This window comes from Cyclopterus lumpus, chromosome 17, assembly GCF_009769545.1.
Source record: "Cyclopterus lumpus isolate fCycLum1 chromosome 17, fCycLum1.pri, whole genome shotgun sequence".
Taxonomy (NCBI): domain Eukaryota; kingdom Metazoa; phylum Chordata; class Actinopteri; order Perciformes; family Cyclopteridae; genus Cyclopterus; species Cyclopterus lumpus.
Genome location: NC_046982.1, coordinates 13,664,305 through 13,686,431, shown reverse-complemented (window position 1 = coordinate 13,686,431; position 22,127 = coordinate 13,664,305). Strand labels below are relative to the sequence as shown.

Sequence of the window (22,127 nt, the reverse complement as noted above, 5' to 3'; positions counted from 1 at the left end):
TAATACATTTGATTTATTTTCATAGAATGTCAGATAATAGTTCAAATCACCTGTATAACATCAAATATAATATTTTGTCTAACCAACAGTCAAAGAGTGATTATTAAAATAGTCGCTGATTATTTTTCCCCCTAATCGACTAATTGATAAAACGCTGCAGCTCTACAATACAGTAATGGTATGACACCATAATCTGGTATATTGTACCATTAAAAACGAATGTCCGTTAAAGGCTAAATAGCAACATAAGACCTTTTTCACAAGGCGAGAACATGTCTTACTAAAGGTCCAGGAGGGCCATCTTGACCAGAAGCACCAGGCAGTCCTTGTTCACCCTGAAAATAAAGACAAATTAATAACATGAAAATAATCTAAATACTAGATTTAAAAGCTACTTACTTATTTTAAGATGCAATACATGTTCAAAAGGTATCCATGATAATAACATGCATTTCAACCAATGTCATTTTCTTCATACACATAAATTAAATTAAATCGAAGTGTTATTTCGAACAGGTTATAATGTGAAACCTGTGGCATTTTACCAGATCTTTGGCAAAATATACTCACAACAGGACCAGGAATTCCACGCAGTCCCTCAGGACCAGACTTTCCAGCAGGCCCCTGAGGTCCCACAGGTCCAGTTTTCCCAACAGGCCCCTCAGCACCACCTTCTCCCTGTAAAACATTAGCACACAATAACAATTAGACTGGGCACTGAAAGGTACTCTCGGTTACAGTTCTTAGTAACAAACATGTTGAATACATTTACAAAAAGCAAAGAGTACGTCATTGTGCTAAAGACGCAAACAAAAAGCTCTGAAACACTTTGCTTTGTTTCTTCAATGTGAGTTTGGTCACATGTCTCTTCACTAATGACAACAACAACTTGATAATTAAAGCAACCCTACAAACAGAAGCCACATTATTCAATATTGTGCAATGTTTTCCTTCAGATTCGAAACATCCCAACAGATCAAATGTTACCAGATCTCGTCTGTTGTTTCTGAGTTTTTATGCATTAAAGTTCCAGAGATGTCATATTGACTCGGGTGAGAGAAGGAAGGGATTACATTGCTCTGACAACCAAATAGGCCTGGATTTGAAACTCTAGGATCATCACACTGCCTATGTCCTGTCTCCATCAAATTAACTCTAATCATGTAACTGGATGTGGACAGAATGTGCACTTTGTATATGTGTGTCTGTGTGTGTGTGTGTGTGTGTCTCTGTGTGTGTGTCTGCTTGAGGAATGGAGGACGACAAAGAGCCTTTCTGTCAGTGCTTTTCTTTGAACTAATTGATTTGCAGACAAACTATTTATTTCAGGCGTACAAAGACATGTTGTATTTGATGCTCTTCAACAAAGTAAACTCTATCAAACAAAATGTTATTGATTTTAACAAAGCAATCAAATCTGCGAATAGCCTCAAGAAAACTCACTGCTTTTTCGGCGAAACCAATTCTTATACAGGAACTGATGTGAACAAATAAATGTACACCTAAGCAGGATATTATAGGAACAGTTTTAAAGGTTGTTACTTTACCCTTTAAAATCATCTATTGGACATCTTGAATAGGGAAGGTAGCGCCATAGTAGCACTTTGGTAGCACTTAAATGTCTCTAACTGATAGCACTTTGTAGTTTAACTTTATTGAAGAAATTGTACTCGCTTGATTCTTGTTGTTCTGAGTTTGGACTCATGGTTTAATGCACTTATTGTAAGTCGCTTTGGATAAAAGCGTCAGCTAAATGACATGTAATGTAATGTAATGTAATCAATCTTTTCATGCATTTCATGGGAGGAAAGAAAGGCAACTTAAAGGTTCCCTGTGGAGATGTAGACCTCTAGTAGCACTGCAGAGTTTATTTTTTATGAATGGGCCCCCGTGTTGCTACTCTTGTACACTGCAAGCTGGTGAACATGGATATAAAGAATGCTTGGTTCAAAATACTTCAAAATATTTTATGTGGAAAAAAAAGCATTCAATATGCTTGTTTTGCCTCTAGGATAAACATCATGTATGTTGGTGAGTAACACTGACTATAAACATAACTGTGGTTGCTTGTTTAAAAGAACACTCCTCAGTGCCCCTTTAAGTATGCATTTGTGGTAAAATGTCACATTTATGTATTATTGTTGAATTGCACGTACACATAAGTACAATATTTCAATGTTATACATTTAATACTTTCTTCTACGAGTATGTGATTTTTCCTGGAAATAACTATTGCACTTTGGTATTGCTTATTGAGAAAATAAGAATTTCCTTCTTTGTATCCAACCCTGATCCCTGCACGTTCAACTTCAACAGTTGATTGTAATTTGTTTCAAGACGGTTGAACTCTCACCTTTGATCCCTTTTCTCCTTGTCTGCCCTCCTGACCGGCTGATCCAAGAGGACCCTGATGAAAACAACAATAAAATGCAATTATAGTTACATACATTAAAAACATGAACAATAATGTCCAACTATATCATTGGATTAAAAAAAACAACAAATGAACATAATAACCATACTCGCTCATGTCAAAGCCCTTTACATTAACACATTGAAAAGATAGATAATTGTTCTCTAAAAGGGAAATGCTCCAACATTTGACTGACTGCAGTTGTTTCATGTTCATAGTCATTGTTCAGCTGATGCAGGCTGTGACCTTGAATCTTTTTAAAGAGAGAGGGTTATGCAGGACCAGGCAACATCAGTGTGAGCCAATTGGCCTACATTCCAAACATACTGGGCTAAAAGCACATCAGTATTTTCACCCAACAGCCTGTGGTCAAAACCTTGTAAATGGGCTGTCATTTGCAATAACCATAATCAAATAGACCAAACAAAAGCCACTGGTCTTCAATGTAGGTTATGAGCCCTGGCAACTGTGTGTGTGCATTAGTGAAAGTGCATGTGTGTGTGTGTGTGTGTGTGTGTGTGTGTGTGTGTGTGTGTGTGCGCGCCTGGGCGTGCATGTGTGCTAATGTAGTCAAGCAGTCACATGCATCAATGAACACCAAACCTGAGTCAATTTCGAAGAGATATTGGGATGGAGACTAACCCCGAATTATCATGGTGAAGGATGAAAAATGGTCCATTAATATGTTCTGTAGCCTCTGTCACATGGATAGTGTCCCTCGGAATACAAATCGGGGGGTCTAAAATGTGCTTACCATAGCAACCTTTTTAAAATGTATGAAGAACAGTCCAAGCCTGCATTTTAATTCCAGCCACATAATCACATGAAAACAAGCAAACTAATGTGGCTAATGCTTAAAGAAAACATGTGGCAGCACCACCACATATAGGTATGTTTTTAATATATTATGACACATAATGTCACTGTACTTTATCTCCCCAATGATCATCTTCTCTGCAGTACTGCACAGTATCTTACCACAACTAAGAGAAATCAATGTGTTTCAGCAACAACAGGCAATATTTTGATTATATTCTGAAATCTCCAAAGTAAAAGAACTTCAGCAAAAGTATTATCCCCTGTGACAGATGTATTGTAATATCACATAATTAGTACATTAGTACTTTTACCCATCTATTACGTCACAACATAAATCTGAGAGAAAAAAATTTGTTCCCAAGACATTGTTTTGAAGTATCTTTTATCTTTGCTTTTGATAATTGTACCAATTTAGACCTCGAACTGAACAAGAAACAACATTTGAAAGGTTTAGGAGGAAGTTGCGAATCCCTGGTTTAATCTTTAGCAAAAAGAGTAATGTGTTATATAATCTTATAGCGTGTTTTCAATGTAAAATCTCATATGGATAATGTATAATCTCTATATGGAGTAAGACATAGCATATTTCCATCTGAAATGTAGTGTAGTAGAAGTAGAAAGTAGCATTAAATTAAATACAAAATCATAGCATATCAATGCTTATTGCGTATAATGAAACGGCAGCTGGTTGTTACGGATGCTCTGGAGGAGACATTTAGTGAGCATCATCTCGGCTAAAGTACAACAAACTAAATTAATTTACTTTAAATATCAAAGTTTATATTCACTTATGCCATATTGTGTCAGCCTTTTATACACTACATACATGGCATGCTTTATTGTTAATTGTAAAACAGTATTACAGTAAATAGATTGCATTGTAAAAAATGCCTTGCTAGAGAAATTAAATAATGTCAGCTCATGTTTGGTGTGACAGAAAGGGCAAAGAGAGCCAGACATTAAAGTGGCAGCAGCAGCGACTTTACGACTTTACAACTTTACAACTTTACGACTTTACGTTAGAAGCAGCAGGCGTCTTACTGCAAGTCATTCTCACAATACATCAATATTCTCTTATTATGATCTCTGTCTGCAATTACTGGCTATTCCAGAAACTCTCAGAAGCAAAACTAATAGGCGTAATTTCCCATAAAACTAATCTAAACATATAATATAATGCTATCATATATATGTATCTGCCTACAGTGGGTAAAAATAGCTTGCAAGCCAGCAAGAGCAATTTCAATTCTGAAAAAAGAGAACATCTCAAGAGTGTAGCAGAAGTTTTGTCTCATGTATCATTTTGGAAATGTACTCACCCTTTTGCCTGGAGGTCCTGGGACTCCAGCCTCACCAGATGGACCTGCAGGGCCCTAATGTAGAGTAGATAGAACATTTAAATACACTTCACAAAGACTGAAGAGTTTTGTTTCATGATGAAAAATTTACATTTTGGAAAAACTGATCTTCACAGAATTGAAATTGTAGTTTTGGGGTCTTTTTCACACCCGTTTCACCATATTGTTGCTACATATGCTTCACTATTATTGTGATACAGTGCATTCCAACACAACTGAATTTAAAATAAACAAACTGCAACATTATATCAAAATGTTGCTGCTAGTTTTATTTCCATAAGTTCCCTTAATGTACACATGTTCTAGATTTTTAATGTTTAAGAAAACCCATAATTAAATTACTAGATACTCAGCATGCTGCCAATTAATGCTCCTCAGCATTCTCAGGTTAGTTCACACATTACATAATACATGTTGCTGTATTCCTGAACATCATTGTGTACATGGGACATTCATTTTAGTGTTTGAATATGACTGGCTGAATCATTTTCATTTTACTAGGCAAGTTTTCAGAATTTCAGATCAGGTAAGACTTACAGGTTGCCCAGCCTCTCCATCGTCTCCTTTGTCGCCTGATAAACCATCAAGACCCTAAAACAAAATGACAACATTCATCAGCTCTTGTACTGTACTGTATGTTTCACATCAGAGCTGGGTATACACTAATGGCACATTCAAGAAATGTACATACAAACAATAACAAAAACCTCCTTTACAAAATGGGAAATCAAGGATGTCACATTAAAAAGAGAAAAACAAGTACTTATCGGTAATAAAGGCATTCATTGCTACTCAAGTAAATGGTACAATATAATAAGAATAAGATTGAATGAGAGATAAATACAGCACTTACAGCAGCACCAGGCTCTCCAGGGGGACCATGGTCTCCTGGGAAGCCAACAGGACCCTGCAGACAGATTGAGACACTGAGAGGACTGAGCTTGACTCAGATATTTGACATTTCCTCAACAACCTGTTTGACAGCAGGCAGCTTGACTGACTGATATGACAGTGATTCTGCAGCTGACAGCTTTAATAATGCTATGTCATGGCTGTGTGTGTGACGGTGGAGGCGACATACAGGGTTGCCCTTGGGACCGTCATCTCCAGGGGGTCCGCGGGCACCGGCGGGTCCAGCAGCTCCAGGTGGGCCAGTTTCTCCCTTCTCACCAGTCTCTCCTCTGGGTCCCTGAGGAAAAAGGCATCACAAGCTTGTCACCATGAAGACCACATAAGGGCTATTCACACTTCTCAGACACGGGCAAGAAACATGTGTGTTATCAAATCTGTCACTCCATCTGGCATTACAACAAAGAACTCAAAATGTTGTTCTTTGAGCTGAACAAAAGAAACCAAAACAGTCAACGCTAAATAGCCGTATTATCTTTTGTTTTGCTCTAGTTATAGCCGTGTCTTTAAGTGTTGGCTCTGACTAAGGGTCGCAATTGGAGCATAATTACAAACCAGCAATCGTTAGTTGGCCCATTTGAGCAAAGAGCTTCTCAAGTCGATGCCAGCACGGCACCTGTGAAATTGACCTCGATGTGAAATGTAACACTGGCTCGATCTGTCACCGTAAACACATACGCGGCAGCAGGCGGATACATCAATACAACTTGATGGGCTAAGACTCAGGGATTGTGATTGGCGCATACCTATAACTAAGGTGAGGCCTCTCTGGTCTACACAATCAGTGCTTAGTCTGGATCAATGTCACTGCTCTGAATACCATATCATGATTTATACAACTGGAAAGTAAAAAGCAGAGGTACTTTTGCAGGTTTGATGTTGTGCATATTATGTGGATTGATGCAGGAGATGTCCTCCTAAATTAATGTTAAAATGCAATATGAGAAAGTGGACATCCGGTCAACTAACAATTATTATGAATTGTGACGCTTTTGTCACACACAATAACTTGTGTTCTAACTTTTGCCTCGAATAAAAGCCTTGAACAGGAGGTTAACGCTAACAATGGAGGTGTTCAAATCTAAATATTTGCAGAAATTTTCTCTTGCCACACATAAGCCCGCATAAATATGTGGTAAGGCACTTAAGAGGTAGAACAGCCCCCAAAGCGGAAGTGTCAACTAATAGAATTAGCTGCACTCCTAAGTATTCTTTTCACAGACAGATTGCTTTAAAAGGGATGAATAGCACACTAGGTAAAACTACTGTATTGATTGTGGTGCTACTTGTCATGCATTATAAATGCTGCTTTCACATGTATAAATTATCAGTCATTTTTTTATAAAAAAGTATTTCAACATGCTACTGTACTTACTCCGATACCAGGCTCTCCAGATGGTCCTGGGTTGCCAGCTTCACCATTTTCTCCCTATTAAATGACCAGGAAAATGTGGATTATCACACCAGAAAGTGTTATCAGCTGTAGTAAGATGGCTGTAAAATGGCTGTTTATTTCAAGAATTACAAAAGAAAATGAAAGGAATGTACTTTTAGGAGTTGAACATTACCTTCTCACCAACACCTCCCATTGCACCGATACCACCAATAGGACCTTGAGCACCCTGTAGATAAATCATAATGAGGATACTTACAACAGAAGTGTGTGCTTTTTTAAAATTATAATTATATATAATTATAAGAATAACTGCTGCCTTTTAAATAAAAAATGTAAAAAAACATCAAACTTACATTGGCTCCGCTTGAACCCTGAGGACCTCTGGGGCCAGGAGGACCATGTGGACCCTGTCAGCAGAGATAGAAGTTATGTGCAGTATAGTAGTATTTCCAATCATTATTGTCTTTATGTTGCAGAAGGAAAGCTGTATATATGCTCAACATTACACGTTATAAAAGAACCAATCCAAAAGAACCAATCCAAAATAATCACTTTGTGCTACAGTATACGTCATTGTTTACAAATAAATTGGGTATCAGAACCTGAATCAGAATTGGATTTTATTCACCAATTACTTGTGTCCAATACATTTGTGTAAAACACTTGTAAATACATAGAAACATTCTATGATGGATTTACAATATACTATTGCAGAATACAACTCAACATATGCAAAACATGCATCCCCGAACCAAATCTGTACCACCCTTTAGTGCTATTTTCAGAGTATCTTTATTGCAGCCTATCTGTACTAAAACATGTATAAATGCTGGGAGATTAAAAAAACACACATACTGCATGGAAACAGAGCATGCAAAGTGTTCACCAGTAGAAATGTTTGTATCTGTACATCTTCCATAGACTTAAAGGAATCGGTCATGTGGCTCGAGGAGTCGCCAAACTCAGCCATGAGCCAAAACTTCAGAACAATCAGCTAAATGTTCCCACCTCTCCGGTTTCTACATAAATACAATGTGAACTGCAACAGAAGAAATTCACTGACAGAGCTGCACTCACCATTGCTCCAACGTCTCCATTCTCTCCCTTCTCACCAGGAGGACCGGGCAATCCCTGCAAAGAAGACACATATTCTTCAGAACAAAGAAAAGTGTCATGTGAGGCAACAACATTTGTTTTGCTGTTCATTAACAGGGACTAACAGATGATGTGTATTTAAGAGTAAGCTTTAAGATGCAATATGATAGAAAATACATTAATACATGCGGAAGAACCCCTGAGTGTAAACACACAATTAGTCAAAAAGGACACCTATTGTAATTAAAGGGTACGGGAGGCTTGGGGATAATCAGCCTGTGTAAATTGCAGGGTGGGAGCTCCATCTATCTATGTCTGCTGGAAAGTGGCAACAAAGTGGACGCTGCAAGTGGGATGTATCATCTATTTTGGGATTCAATCACGTTTGACTAAAACGGTTTGAAAACAACTTGGGAAGGAGCTCTCATTTGTAGCTTATTGTTTATCTGCATAATTGTAGTTATTATTTGTGGTATTAGATAAGCTGCAATGACAGAGCATGCATAATCAATAGGGTGGGTGGAAAGCAGCGGTTATGATAAGTTACCGTGAAACTGAAGTGACATGGATATCGATCATCAAGATCACATGTGTGTAGTTTCAGCCCATTTCGTTTGATTTAATGTACCTCTGCAATGCTAGAGAAGGCTAATCTATAACAGATTCTGACTGGGACTTTAGTCACAGTCATAAAGCAGGGTAATAAGAATGGAAAAATAAAGTAGCAAACTATTTCATTCATTATGTTTGGATGTGATGAGCTCTTGATCAATGTTTAAACTTGTTACGCTGCTTTGTAAATTCTATGTACTAATGGAAGGCAGAACAGAAAGAAGAGGGGTATTGTGAGTACATTTAACACACGCACGCACACACACACACAAACACACACACACACACACACACACACACATCTGCACACAACTACTCTTATTTGCTCATATATCAGAGCAAACAATACATAAATGTCTCCCTATGATTTGCCATTTCCTAGCTATGAATTATAAGGACACACTGGTGTAATCAAATATGATATTAACTCTCTTCTTCATCCACATCTTAACCTCTTAATATGAAAAATTCATCCGCATCATTTCCACAGCAAAAAACACCCTGCATGAAGTCTTTCAAGGCAAAGCCATTCATTCCCCATAGTCAAAAATCATTAATGCAACAGATAATTGAATTGAAGAGCTGAGCTCGCAGTGGATGCTGCCATCTATTGAAGGGCAGCTTAGCCAAACATAATTAAAAGAGTGGAGATGGAGTGCATTATGCCCAATTAGAAGCTAATTGCACTTACTAACAACGCTATCTGGCCCTATTGACCAGCAGGGCTTCACTCTCCACAAGTCCTTGGATAGATGACATCTAGATATTCAAAAATGTGCCGTTTCTCTATTCATTGCTACCAATGGCTTAAACGAGCCAATGCTTTGCCCTCTTGCTCTTTTTTCCCCTCTTTAGCAGTTTTGAGGAAAAGGGAGCTGAACAGAGCAAAGTAGAGTGGAGCAGTAGTCACGTTAAGCTGTGTCTTCATCTCAGTATCATGTCTTTATGGGACAATTTAAAAGCAAACACAGAATATTATTTTAATACCAAAAATGACTGCTAATACTCTATTCCAAGAAAATCTTATACCAATAAAAAAAACAAGATAAATCACCACAGATCAATGTGTGTTGAAGTGGAAAATAAAACTGCGGCTTATTTATTGATACAAGCCCTAAAATATTACTCTTCTGCGAAGCATTTGATATGCATAGTTTGTGTTTGTGTAGGCAGGGTGTAATGGTGGCGAGACAGACATTTGTTAGGGTCACAGGTTTGATACCTGACAAAGCAAATGTGTCCATCCGAGTATACAAAGCATCCTGATTGCCAACCTGCTCCAGAGTTGCTGCCTCTTTTCTCTAAACCCTCTCGGAAATAAATATTGTATTGTATTGTAACCATCTATTATGAGACATCATTTCAAAATCTAAATGAAGTCATACTATACATTGATTAAAATATCTCATTGAATACAGACTACCACAGAGGATGGTCTCTTATTTGTCCTGGCTGGGAGCACTGCAAGGAAGTGGTTTACTGCATGATAATGTGATGTAGTCTGAGTGGAAAACCAACAGCAGTCTCCACTCCACCATTAATGGAGCGGCAAAATGCCAAATGCAAAATGTGAGTGTTGGTGATGGATTTTGAGCACCGCCTATGCTATCCTTGAGGAGTGGGGGAATGCATTGTTTGCCCAGGAGCAATGCAGTGTTATTAGGAGCCGAATCTGCATTAATAAATTACGCTCTGTTTTGATGTAATGGAAATGATGTAAGGAGCGGTGAAAAATTGTTGGTTTAAGGGGTGTGGAGGGACTCACATCTGAAAGAGGGAAAGCAGTGTGCTAGACAATCAACACGTGTGTGTGTGTGTGTGTGTGTGTGTGTGTGTGCGTGTGTGTGTGTGCGTGTGCGTGTGTGCGTGTGCGTGTGTGCGTGTGTGTGTGTATGTATGTATATAAAAGATGTAGACTTACTTGCAGACCAAGGGGTCCCGGTAGACCGGGGAATCCTCTGGATCCTTCGTCTCCTTTCTGGCCAAACATACCCTGCTGTCCTCTCGGACCGGACTCACCATCACTGCCCTGTGGGAGGTCATAGCTCATTAAATAAAAACATCTTTATTCTGATCTTCCATTAGCCAAAGCATTGGCAAATGTAAGTCCACAAATACTGGTATCTGTGAGGAATTTCTCTTCTGGGATTTCTTTGCCCTCTTAATCCTTTTCAAGGTTATGGAGCATATCCAAGCTCACATTGGAGAGAGGGGGTCGATGCCAGTATTCACACTCAGATCAGGACAGACAGTTTACCTTAATGCCTTTTTCTGAAGGTCATTTATGGCAATTTCACCCATCCATCAATTCTCTACACCGACATATTCTTGCTCAGGGTCATATGTGGGTGGACCTTTTCCCAGCATGCACCCTGGACAGGACAGGGCACTCACGGCTTACGCATTGCCAGGCATTTGCAGTCACAGGTCATTTGGAGTTTGAGTCAACCTGCTAATTCTTTGAGCAGGGAAGGCGATATTTGAGCATTTCGGAAGACAATGCCAACTCAAAACAATAACAAGGGTGAGGCAACAGTTCTAGCCACGGATCCACTATGGTGGAGGAAACATCTGCCAGATTACCAAAGCTCTTCACCAGAGAATGCATGATACAGTTTACTATAGCCATAGGGTTACGGTAAACAGTGTATGTGAAAGATGCTGACGTCATCTGGGAAGTCAGAGGTGCATATGGCCACAGAGGATAGGAAGGGGAGACTACAGGGAAGGAGCGAAGTGCTGACAAACTGGGAGTTTTCAGTTCAAACGCATGTCAGCACTTTAAAGTGCTTGTGGAGCTCTTGCTGAGCTCTGGGACATGTAGACAGCCTAAGGCACTGGTACTGAATGCAGAGCGGTTTAGAAGGAAATGAGAGGTGATTACAGGAAGCGCAGGTACAGCTTTGAACTCAAGAGTCAGACACATGGTGGACTAAAGTTTAGACAGACTTTAACCAAAAAGAAATTCAAAGATCTGACTGCCCCAACAGCTCCTCGGAGATCAGAATCAGAAATGAGTGTTCCTGTGGAGGGTTTGATCTTAAATGGTGCATAATTTGTCATTCATTGTAGCAACTTTCATCATTATTTTTGTTGAAGCAGTGGAGCTCTTTGATCGATGGAATTGGACTGACAAAACAACATTGCAGTTGTCATGACCAAAATGCTAAGTTTGGTTTGTGTATCTTGCTTCTACTTAATCTAATGAGAAGGAAGAGTATATATATATATATATATATATATATATATATATATATATATATATATATATATATATATATATATATATTTAGTCAGGACTGACTAATTATATTCTGAAAAACTGGCTCCCTGTTTTCTGAATTACAGCTGTAAAGGAGTAGGAACCACACAAGTATGTGCATTCAACACACACTGAAGTTCTAATTAGGAAACTACTTTCTTTTGGGTTTTAATCATCATAAGTCAATGTATAATAACTTGTACTAAAACTGTGAATGTTTCATTTGCTGGACTCTCAAATTTGAAGTGTAGCTGTAATTGAATGCGATACCTGTGGGTATAAGAGATACTTAGGCAAGGAGGCATCACACACATGCTGAGGCAGGTGTAATTTATGAGTGCATTTAAGTGGCAATTTAAGGGTTTTTGTTTGCCTCATGTTGTTAGAAACAAAGGTTCTCATCACAAAATGGTGTTTCCACTGCAAAGGGACATTTAAAAAAATGTTGTTGTACATTTTTGTCTTTTTATTAGATTGAATACAAAAAGACAATTGATTTATAGAAACGGATGTTTGCCACATCCTGATGAAGATCAATAGTCTTTCATTCCAACTACTACCTAAGTTGTATCTTAAAGACAATACTGGAGAATGAGCTGTTTGCACCTCATTCAGTCTTAGCTGAAAAGAAAATTGGATCATTCATTTTCAAGATTTGGGAGGTGGGGTGGATAGTTTAGTCAAAATTGATTACAGCATCAGGACAATAATACAAGGAGGGCAGATAAAGGTGAAATTACACAGCACGAGTCAGGTCTCAGTTATAAAGGCATGAATTCACATGAGCAGACTGACTCACCAGGATAAACAACTGTTAAATAATTTGTTATTCAGCTTGGTTGCACTACCTGCTTGCGGCAATCCGTCTCACCCGGTCTATCCTAGCCCCCACAGAGCCCTGCAGATGCTGAATTCTTACTAGAATGGTTATTAAGGCCTGATAATTTATAGCAATGAGATCTCAGTTGCCCTCAAGCCATCAACTATCGTAGAAACAGGACTTTTTCTTGTTGCGTTAATGAGATATATAAGTAGAGGATGTTCTTCAGCATACAAGGCAGCATTCTCAGCTACAACGGGGTATCATATGAGGTAATACAGAGAAAAGATATTTCGCAAAGCAAAACAAATATTCCAAATCCCAAATTTGAAACTGCAGCGAAATTGATTGCTGGGTGCTTTAACGGTTTCAAGCACAGTCAGCTAATGACTGGTATGTTAAAGATCTCCGTGGGGGACCCTGTCACAAGTAATAGCCGTGATTGTAATTACATTTTTGCAACATTAAAATAATAACACGGTGTGAATTCTTAAATAAATGGGGACTGAAGCCAAAGGTTTAGGGACTGCAGAGGTGACAGTTGAAAGCAACGTTGCTTGCATAATGTGTCCCCGACCTCGCTGGAACAGAACTTCAAGGAATACTTCACCTACAAAATTGCCATTGGTATATAAATGACTCAACCAGTGTTACCTTAAATTATTAAAGAAAACTTTAAATGTGGGGGCATGCGAAAAAAGCAAAGAATCAAAAAACTGAGAAAAGTCATATCAAAGCATCTTGTTTACAAACTGCAGTATACGTCTCATTTAAGTCACTACTTCACAAAGAAATTCATTTTGTGAAATCTTTACTATTAAACACACTTAAAACCCAACAGTCTCACGCAGGCACACTAATTGTCCAGATGTCCGAAGTGTTTTTCTTCAATTTCTCAAGAAGCTAATCCGTTTACTTTGTCCATCATCGAGGCAAGTAAGAGAAAACGCTTTCTGCATGAATTATAGGCGACACAGCGTGAGTAATTACCACAAATGGTCATTTTGTTGGTGAAGTGTTCATTTAAGAGCTAAGTGTTCACTTTTCCGATTTTGTTTCAGCCAGAAAGTCAAAATAAAAACCTGCATAGAATATAAATTGCTCTTGATGGAACATGGTTGGGAACTACCTAACAACGTAGTTTAGTCAAAACCCAACACTTTATTATCTGACATTTTGGAAACAAAGGAATACGCACGTTTTTGAAAAGAGAAGAGTAAATATTGGTGTGCATTGGTTACCAGGTGGTCATTTGCTGCTCGCTTTTCATTTCATATTTTATTCCCGATTATCACCTCCATTAATAAAAGTGAGCTAAATGTGTAATATGATTTCATGGGGAAAAGGTTGACAGATGGCTGGAGGAAGCCATACTTACAGCTGGACCAGGAGCTCCGACCACACCCTGAAGACCGCTTGGGCCTGGTGGACCCTAAAAACATGAAGAGCAATGAAAAGTTGTTTATTGGTTACTGGGATTCCCTACTACTTGTTTACACACACAATTCATACAGTAAGCAATACACATAAAGGAAACGCAGCAACAACTCAAATAGCATTCGATATGCTGAAGATTGGCAAGATAACCTCAGATGATGTCTGTCATTGTAAAGTCACCTGAGTTCTTTAATTTAATCAGCTCATATGACAATTCAGTAACTACAAGTAGTGTTCTTTGTTCAATTAACATGGATTATCATTCCCAACTCATTGCTTTTAAAAAAAATAAATTAAGGAAAAGTAATAGAGAAAGAGAATAAAAGACTCACAAGTTCACCGTTGTCTCCTTTGCTACCCTTCTGTCCAGGTCCACCAACTTCTCCCTGAGGTGCAAAACGAACAGCAGAGTTCACATCTCTCTCATCCATCAGAAAAGGCTCTTGCCTCCCATGTTTAGTTAGAGTCCAATATCTTAAAGTGTCACCTCTACTACGAGTGGGTAGTAAATATTTCTCAAGAGATTCTAATTTGATTGGCCCGCAAAGACCTTTGCCGAGTGTTTGCAATCAATTGATTAGCTCCCTGTCTCACCCCGTCGGCACTATGATTGACAAAATGGTGTGATGGAAGACGTGACTGGGATCCGAGAGGCCTGATGGTTACAAATGCAAAGATAGAGATCTGTGGTTCGGTGTGGGATTTGCTGGTCTGAAGGTAAACTCGGTATGTCCACATGTTTGTTTGATTGTGTTCATAAATGATTTAATGCATCCAGAGTGTGCTTATTTTGTTTACTGAATGCAATGATTTTATGTTATTTGCTGTAATGTAAGGCTTGAGGCCAAACAAATATTCTTTTATATGAAGTATGTGTGTTTTTTTATATATATATGCACTGTATATTAAGACATTTGTGGTACAGACAGAATTATAAAAGTAGCAAAAACTGCACTTATATAACATCTTCACAATTCTAGACACATTTTGAGGATTCCAACAGTAGACATGTGTTGTATTCTTTGATGTATTCATTGTATTTTTCTCTTTGTCGCTGAACTTATTTGAAAGGAGCTGTTGGTTACAGATGGGAGAAATGTTTAAATCAAGGATTACAACAGTAGAACATTTTTACTCCACCTTGTCACCGTCCTCTCCTGGGGGACCCTGAGGACCAGCAGGTCCAGGAAGGCCAACAGGACCTTGAATGCCATCACGGCCAGCAGGACCAATGGGACCTTTCTCTCCCTAAACACATTACAATCATCATAAGAAGTGTCACATTATCATCAGGCAAAAGCAAAAATGTTCCTCAAACTTTGCAGCGTAAAAGTAAAAGTGAGGCGTTTGACTCAGCGATAGTAAGATAGAAATACTCACAGGGCCTCCTTTCTCTCCAGCAGGGCCAGGTGGTCCTTGGGGGCCATTGCGTCCTGTCAGACCAATGGGACCTCCAGGGCCAGCAGCGCCTCTCTCTCCAGTAGAACCCTGTCACCAAAGAACAAAGACCCATCAGTCACTGCTGCATCATGTGGCAGCTAACTAGAGAAGTCAATTTCCAGCAGAGAAGTTATGAAACAGCTGAATGTCACAACAAGTGTTAAAAGCATGAAAACTCTGACTTCATAGGAAGGTTGCAGTAATTACAGACACATTTTCCACAGACTATGGCCACTGTAATGTGAAGTGTCCCTAATCAATTTGAATGAAAAAGCCTGATGTTTTTCAATATTGAGATCAAAACCCTCGACAGAAGGACGATAAAGTGAATGTGCTTCTTTTGCAATAGGCACACATTAGAATAGGTACAATGTAACCTTTATATTTCATTACTTTTGAGAAGCAATAATAAAAATGTAACAATCGATCCAAAGAGAATTTTAGGACAAGTATATTTAACCTATTGTAAGCCTCAAAGCTTCAGAACGACTAATACTAATAGGATTCAGCTGCTCTCCTCTGCCAAGGCCTTGTGGAAGGTCTTTCAATTCTTTCCCACATCAGCGTGTATTATTACTCCACTCTTCACTGTGCTCAGGTGGGTGCTCATCACTGCCTAGGTGACCCTAATCACACAAACTGTGACTACATCTTTGATCAGCAGTTTATTATGGCATTCTCCTTCTTAGGTCTCTGGCTGTTTTCAAATAAAACTTGCACACAGACACACACACACACACACACACACACACAAATTCAGTGATTCAACTGCTGCCACCTGGCACTCATATGCCTGGCCCATTTCTTGACAGACATTGCCGGTGACACACACACAGCACCAAACTGTCACCCCCAGCCTGCCAACCTGCCCGCCAGGAAACACACATACAGTCGCTCACACACATTTATTTGACTCATAACTTAGCATTCTCTCTTTCTTCTGCTCATTTTAGCAATGTTTTTCTCTGTGATTCTCTGGTTGGAAATCAAAATGGCAACAGAAAAGCTTTGTGTTTGTGACTCAACTTGTTGCTTTCGTTTCTTTTTGTCCGTGCAGTATCTTGGTGTGTCTCTTTCACACACACACACATACACACACACACACACACACACACACACACACACACACCCCTGAAAGGACTATGGAATAGCAACACACAGCACTCACAGACTTCCCCACAGCACAGAAGCTCAATCTCTGGCAGGAAATCGATGGAGGAAAATATCCGATCTCTCGTGTAGCGTGGGCATTGCACAACGGTCTCCTTTTCAAAGAGTTTTTTCGTCAAACACTATCAAAACAGTCTATCGCATGTTTTCATCCAACGGCTCACTTTCAAGCCAATTTGAGAAAACTATCTAATTTCGCAGTGGGAACGTTTTCGCTCATTCAGAGAACCTTCATCTTCTTCGCTTTCATCATCTATTCATCCGTGCTCTGCATATCCGCTGTCGTCTAATATGGTGGTGCTCTGTCGCGGGTGAGCAGGGGCAATTATCGGGAGCATGCGTTTAACGCTTGAACAAAGTGTCAGGCAGTTCAAAGCTGCCTGTCAGTCAGCTTTCTGTTCACATTCACCACCGGAGCTCACAAGGCTTTTCATTACATATATCACTAACTGCTCAGAGACAAAGGCAGGAAAAAGAGTGCTCTCCTTATTTATGGGTTGCAGTGCCACTCCTGCTCCTTTCCACATATCCTAAACTATGTAACAGCAACAGCACAGCTTATGAATGCAGCTACAGCATCTAAGAGGAGGTATCTTCCTGTGATTAAGGGCACATCAGTGATGAGGCAACACAACTATCCATGAATCACGGAGAAAAACACCCTAATTGTATTGAGTGTGATCATAACTGTGTGAAAGGTTTCTCTGTGGTGGTCATATGAAAATGAAAAAAACATGACACTTTCTCCATAACAGCTAAATGCGAGAGGAACACATGTAAGACCAATCGAGTGACTGGTATGAAACTGCTGTAGTGAGCAATGATTAGGCCATGCTTCAAGTACTCTTTTTTCATAGCTATAAGAATATCTCTATCTGTTCTTAAAACACTGGAAATTAATCCGCACATCGTTTTCATCAAACCATAGGGTACAAATGTATAGTCCTTTCCTTTGATAACAGTAAAGCACAATAAACATCCAAAACAGTTGTGAATGTGTAAGTGATTTCTTTCAACTAACTATACAAAGAAAACCAATTCAAAAAGAACATTTGACATTTAATACCCTATTGAATATCAATTTGAAACAACATGATTTTAACTATTGATTTCATTTAGACCACCCTGCCCTCCTCTACCACCCTCAATACTGCAGTTTACTTAACGCGTGCTGCTGAATGCATGGAGAGCGGAGCTGTGCACAGCGTGTGCTACTCCATTCTCCAAAAGCTCAAGTCACTTTTCACTGTAATCTCTGTAGCAGGAGAGATGAGGTAACCATAGTGACGGGCTACTTACGGTGGGGCCGGGGGGACCCTGAGGCCCTTCTCCTCCCTTTAAGCCAGCTGGACCCTGAAAGCAGAGGACAGGAGAGGGTTAGATCAATGCCATTCATAGAGAAGTGATCACAGCTGTCAAATGGGCCTTTAAATATTATTGTGTGTGTGTGTATGTGTGCAGTGCACACGCGTGAAGATATGTGTACATATGTATGTGCATGTGTGTGTGGAGGGCGTAGATCCAGAAAGGCATTCAGGAACTAGCAATTTGTGTCCTATATTAAGAAACAAAACGGGAGGAAATATTTTAGTTAAAGTAATTATAGGAGCGACTCTTTTTGTATATTAGTGATGATGTTATCATTACCAGAAGATACAATCAAAGTTGATAAAAGCTTCTTGTTTTGACTCTAAAGTAACAAGTACATAAAAGCAAAGGGCAACTAGACCATGTGCATTTGCTCTCACAAATCCCTTTTCAGGCTGCAGGTCATTAAATGGTCCGTTCACCCAAAATTGGGCAAATCAAGCTTTTAAGCAGCTGAGTGTGTTTTAGTTTTTGTTTTGTGTCATTGGATTTATTCTGATTCACCAAACTCAGAAAATAAATAATAGAATTTCAATAATTTTGTGACAACATTTATAGGCTGCAGTTCAACTGCAGAAGAAGAAGACTAATTAACTAATGCATTATGATATATTCTGATCTCTGGGCATATTTATTTTATAAATGCAAAACGAGTCCTTAGATGAGCTTGAAAGGAAATTAAAAAGGGGAGACAAAGGTCTGAAGCTTGTGGTGGGCCACAAGTTTAAGTACAGTCCATCTATCTCTGGACCCCTGTCATATCCTCGGTATCCCAAGCCTTGAATGGCAATGTCTGTGCTGCTGACTAATAGCACCAGAAGGCTGAGATTGCATATGGAAAACACGATTCACCAGAGGCAGTAAAGACTTTCATTATAATAACTAATTCACAGGCTCCGACAGAGCCAAGGGGGAGCAGACGCTGCCAAGCAGGCTCTCAGTCTCTACCTCCCGGGTTCCACATTGCAGCACAGTGCATTAGAAGACTGGAAGGATCTTTCTTTGCCACACACACAAAAAAATAAATATTTATTGCCTCATATATTGCTATTGTGCCTTTCCTCAAGAGTGAGTGATGGGATGAAGAGTGTGTATATGTGTGTGCATGTGTGTATTAATCTGTTTTCTTCTTTTTTGGAGAGGTATAAACTTGTGTGTGTGCTTGCACAATGTGTGTGTTGGCATCTCCACTCTCACAGCAAACAGAAATGGATTCCTTTTAAATGTTTTTTCTCATACAAAAGGTATACACGTGTATGTATGTTTACGCCTCTTAAATTTAAGAAAGAGTGGGAGGCTCTATTTGCTTGTCTAGACTTTGTGTGCGTGTGTGTGTGTGTGTGTGCCGCCTTTATGAAGAGAAAGCCATCCCTCCGCTCACATGCACAAACATAACGGTGGTAATAAGTCTGGGCTCTGTTGTCGTATTCTCTCTTAATGGTCAGCCTTGAAATGAGCTTCAGCCTCAGTCCCTCAAGCTGATCCTCAGTCAGCCTCTAACAGCCATCCGCCTCACCTTGAACTTTTTCTCACCCAGACCCACTTCTTTTGGGAATTAATTCGAGGTTGCTCAGCAGGCTATAGGGTTCATGTGGTATACTCACAAAGTTGTGGGTGTGAACCAGAATCAGAGGGCTTTGACTCAGTCTTCGATCGAACACAAGACAAGAATTTCTTAAAGAAAAGGATCTGCAACTAATGTAGCTCTAAATGTGGAAATATATGCCTCTAAAATACACAGACAACAGCAAATCACAGAAATGTTAAAGTGTTTTGCTGAAGCCGCAATTTACAACCAACTATAATCTACTTCAACCTTGCTGAGGTTGTCGATGATAAAATGGGTCAATATGTCTGGCTCAATCCTCTCTTATATGAGCCAGTTCTGCACCTTTCTATCAGGTCGACTGCCAAGCTTGACATTTGGTTTAACAGCAGGTAGTTAGCCTGGTAATTGGGGTTTGGAGCTCGATTCAACCGGGTGTGTGCGCTCCGAATGGGATGACACGCATGTGTTTCATGAGTGTCTTAATGGGTGGGTCTGTTTGTTACCATGGCTCCTGGAAGACCTCTAGTCCCTTGGAAGCCCCTCAAGCCAGCAGGTCCTGCTTTGCCACCAGGACCCTGAGAACCTGGGTCACCCTGCAGAAGGAGAAAATATAGCACCCACTTTACTGACATCTGATATACTTTTAGCTCATTATTTAGCAGTTGCTTTAGGTCAACATAATGAGCAGAGCTGAATCTGTGTGAAGTGGAAGAGGAAATGTTTAGAAAAACAACTAAAGTGATTGATCTGTTTGATAAAAGTGGGAATTATACATTATTATGTGGGAATAACAAAGTAATTAAGAAGTGAAGGATGAAGAAAAGATGTGCCAGTTTTTAACAAACAACCATTAAAGGGATTGTTAATATTTTGAACCCATCCATTTATAACAAAAATAGTGCACTTTTGTTAGAACGGCCTTTTAAAAACAAGTTCCTATTCTGATGCGAGTTGTTAAAAAGAATAATGACCAAAATGACATCTCAATAAACATACTTCTCTCCATCCATTAAGAACTTTCAACGAGATCATATGCACAAATTTGGCCCAAACTTAAAGTAGATTGGTTTCCTATAACTAATATTAGAATAAAGCAGTTACAGTATATTAAAATACAATGGGTAATTAGAGTGTAGGAATAATGAGGAAGAAATAACTACATAATAAATAACCTCCAAGGACAAAAATAAAGAAGCCAGGAATTAATGTCCACAGCGGTCCTCTTCCATAAAACACTTGGCACAATACATATAACTACTTATGACTGGTGCACTTTGCAATCATTAATTTACCTTTCCACCCTCTTTCCCAGCAGCTCCAGGTAGACCTTGCTCACCAGGTGGACCAGGAGAGCCTGGATGTCCTCGCTCCCCACTGGGTCCTGTCTCTCCAGTCGGGCCCTGTCAGGGACCACAGAGAGACATGTTAAGGTCAATGTCCTATAAAAATGTGTCTTAACCTGTGTCCTAAAGGAGATATGATATTGATACAGTACATAGGATATCTCACTTCCAAACATTTTGTTTTTTATTATAATTCTCCAACAACAAGGAAAAGAATAAGTGAGGAGGTGGAACTGTAGTGAAGTACTGTGCTGTATATCTACCTGTGGTCCAACCACCCCTCCAGGTCCTGGAGGTCCTGTCTTTCCTTGGAAGCCCTGCAGGGGAAAAGAGAGACAATGTCAGCAGTCCATATGCAGGGTTATACATATGTATACATATACATACTTCATTATGCACTGTCTACTTTGTGCTGCACCGGATGTCACACGTCCGAGCCAAAGAGAAAACCAGCGTTATGTGACAGTGAAAGTTGAAAATATGTTTCCAGACTATTGGCAAAAATAAACTAATTCTGATCATTTATTGTAAAACGTTGCAATAATGTTTGCTATGCTGAGCAATCTGCATTGTTCTGAATGCATGATGTGAAAGAAATATCTAATTTGTTCTCATAATCAAACTGTAAGCAGGTCTTGTTAAAGCAAGATAGATCAGTTCACATCCAAAAAGCTGTTTCCTTTGTTTCTGGTATTTTACTTTGAGTGGTGGAAGAAGTACTCATTTTCCTTTAAGTGTAAGCAACAACACTACAATACAAAAATACTCCATTACTAGTCCTGCAAAAGTATCAGGTAAAAGTACTCATTATACAAATAAATGGCCCCTACCAGTCAAATAATTAAGTAAAAAGTACAATATTTCCCTCTGAAAAAGGCTATAAATACAAAAGTAAAGTACATCACTGTACTAGCATAAAGAAAATCACACTGTAATTATTTACTTTATGAACAATGAAGCAAACAAAACCATAATGGCTAATACTTATTTTAGGGATGAGTAATATAAAATATACTTTTTCGTTTTCTTTGGGTGGAAATGTTTGCAGTCAACAAGTCTACATTACTTAGCTTAGTTTACTTCAATTCATTCCAACTTAACTGTCATTATAATAAAGCACAAATATGGGAATTGCA

General features: G+C 39.1%; 1 protein-coding gene across 2 annotated transcripts in view; it reads right to left on the bottom strand.

Moving 5' to 3' along the window:
* LOC117747064 (collagen alpha-1(XI) chain-like) overlaps positions 1-22,127 on the bottom strand; it is a 72,130-nt gene that overhangs the window by 6,000 nt on the left and 44,003 nt on the right. For both annotated transcript variants that reach the window (XM_034556461.1, XM_034556460.1), the window contains 20 exons: positions 21,255-21,308; positions 20,941-21,048; positions 20,152-20,241; positions 18,031-18,084; positions 15,502-15,609; positions 15,262-15,369; positions 14,454-14,507; positions 14,063-14,116; positions 10,524-10,631; positions 7,973-8,026; positions 7,249-7,302; positions 7,068-7,121; positions 6,875-6,928; positions 5,672-5,779; positions 5,444-5,497; positions 5,128-5,181; positions 4,552-4,605; positions 2,354-2,407; positions 571-678; positions 282-335 (listed from right to left, as the gene is read on the bottom strand). In XM_034556461.1, the coding sequence (XP_034412352.1) occupies positions 282-335; positions 571-678; positions 2,354-2,407; positions 4,552-4,605; positions 5,128-5,181; positions 5,444-5,497; positions 5,672-5,779; positions 6,875-6,928; positions 7,068-7,121; positions 7,249-7,302; positions 7,973-8,026; positions 10,524-10,631; positions 14,063-14,116; positions 14,454-14,507; positions 15,262-15,369; positions 15,502-15,609; positions 18,031-18,084; positions 20,152-20,241; positions 20,941-21,048; positions 21,255-21,308 (1,440 nt within the window). The remainder of the gene's footprint in view (positions 1-281; positions 336-570; positions 679-2,353; positions 2,408-4,551; positions 4,606-5,127; positions 5,182-5,443; positions 5,498-5,671; positions 5,780-6,874; positions 6,929-7,067; positions 7,122-7,248; positions 7,303-7,972; positions 8,027-10,523; positions 10,632-14,062; positions 14,117-14,453; positions 14,508-15,261; positions 15,370-15,501; positions 15,610-18,030; positions 18,085-20,151; positions 20,242-20,940; positions 21,049-21,254; positions 21,309-22,127) is intronic.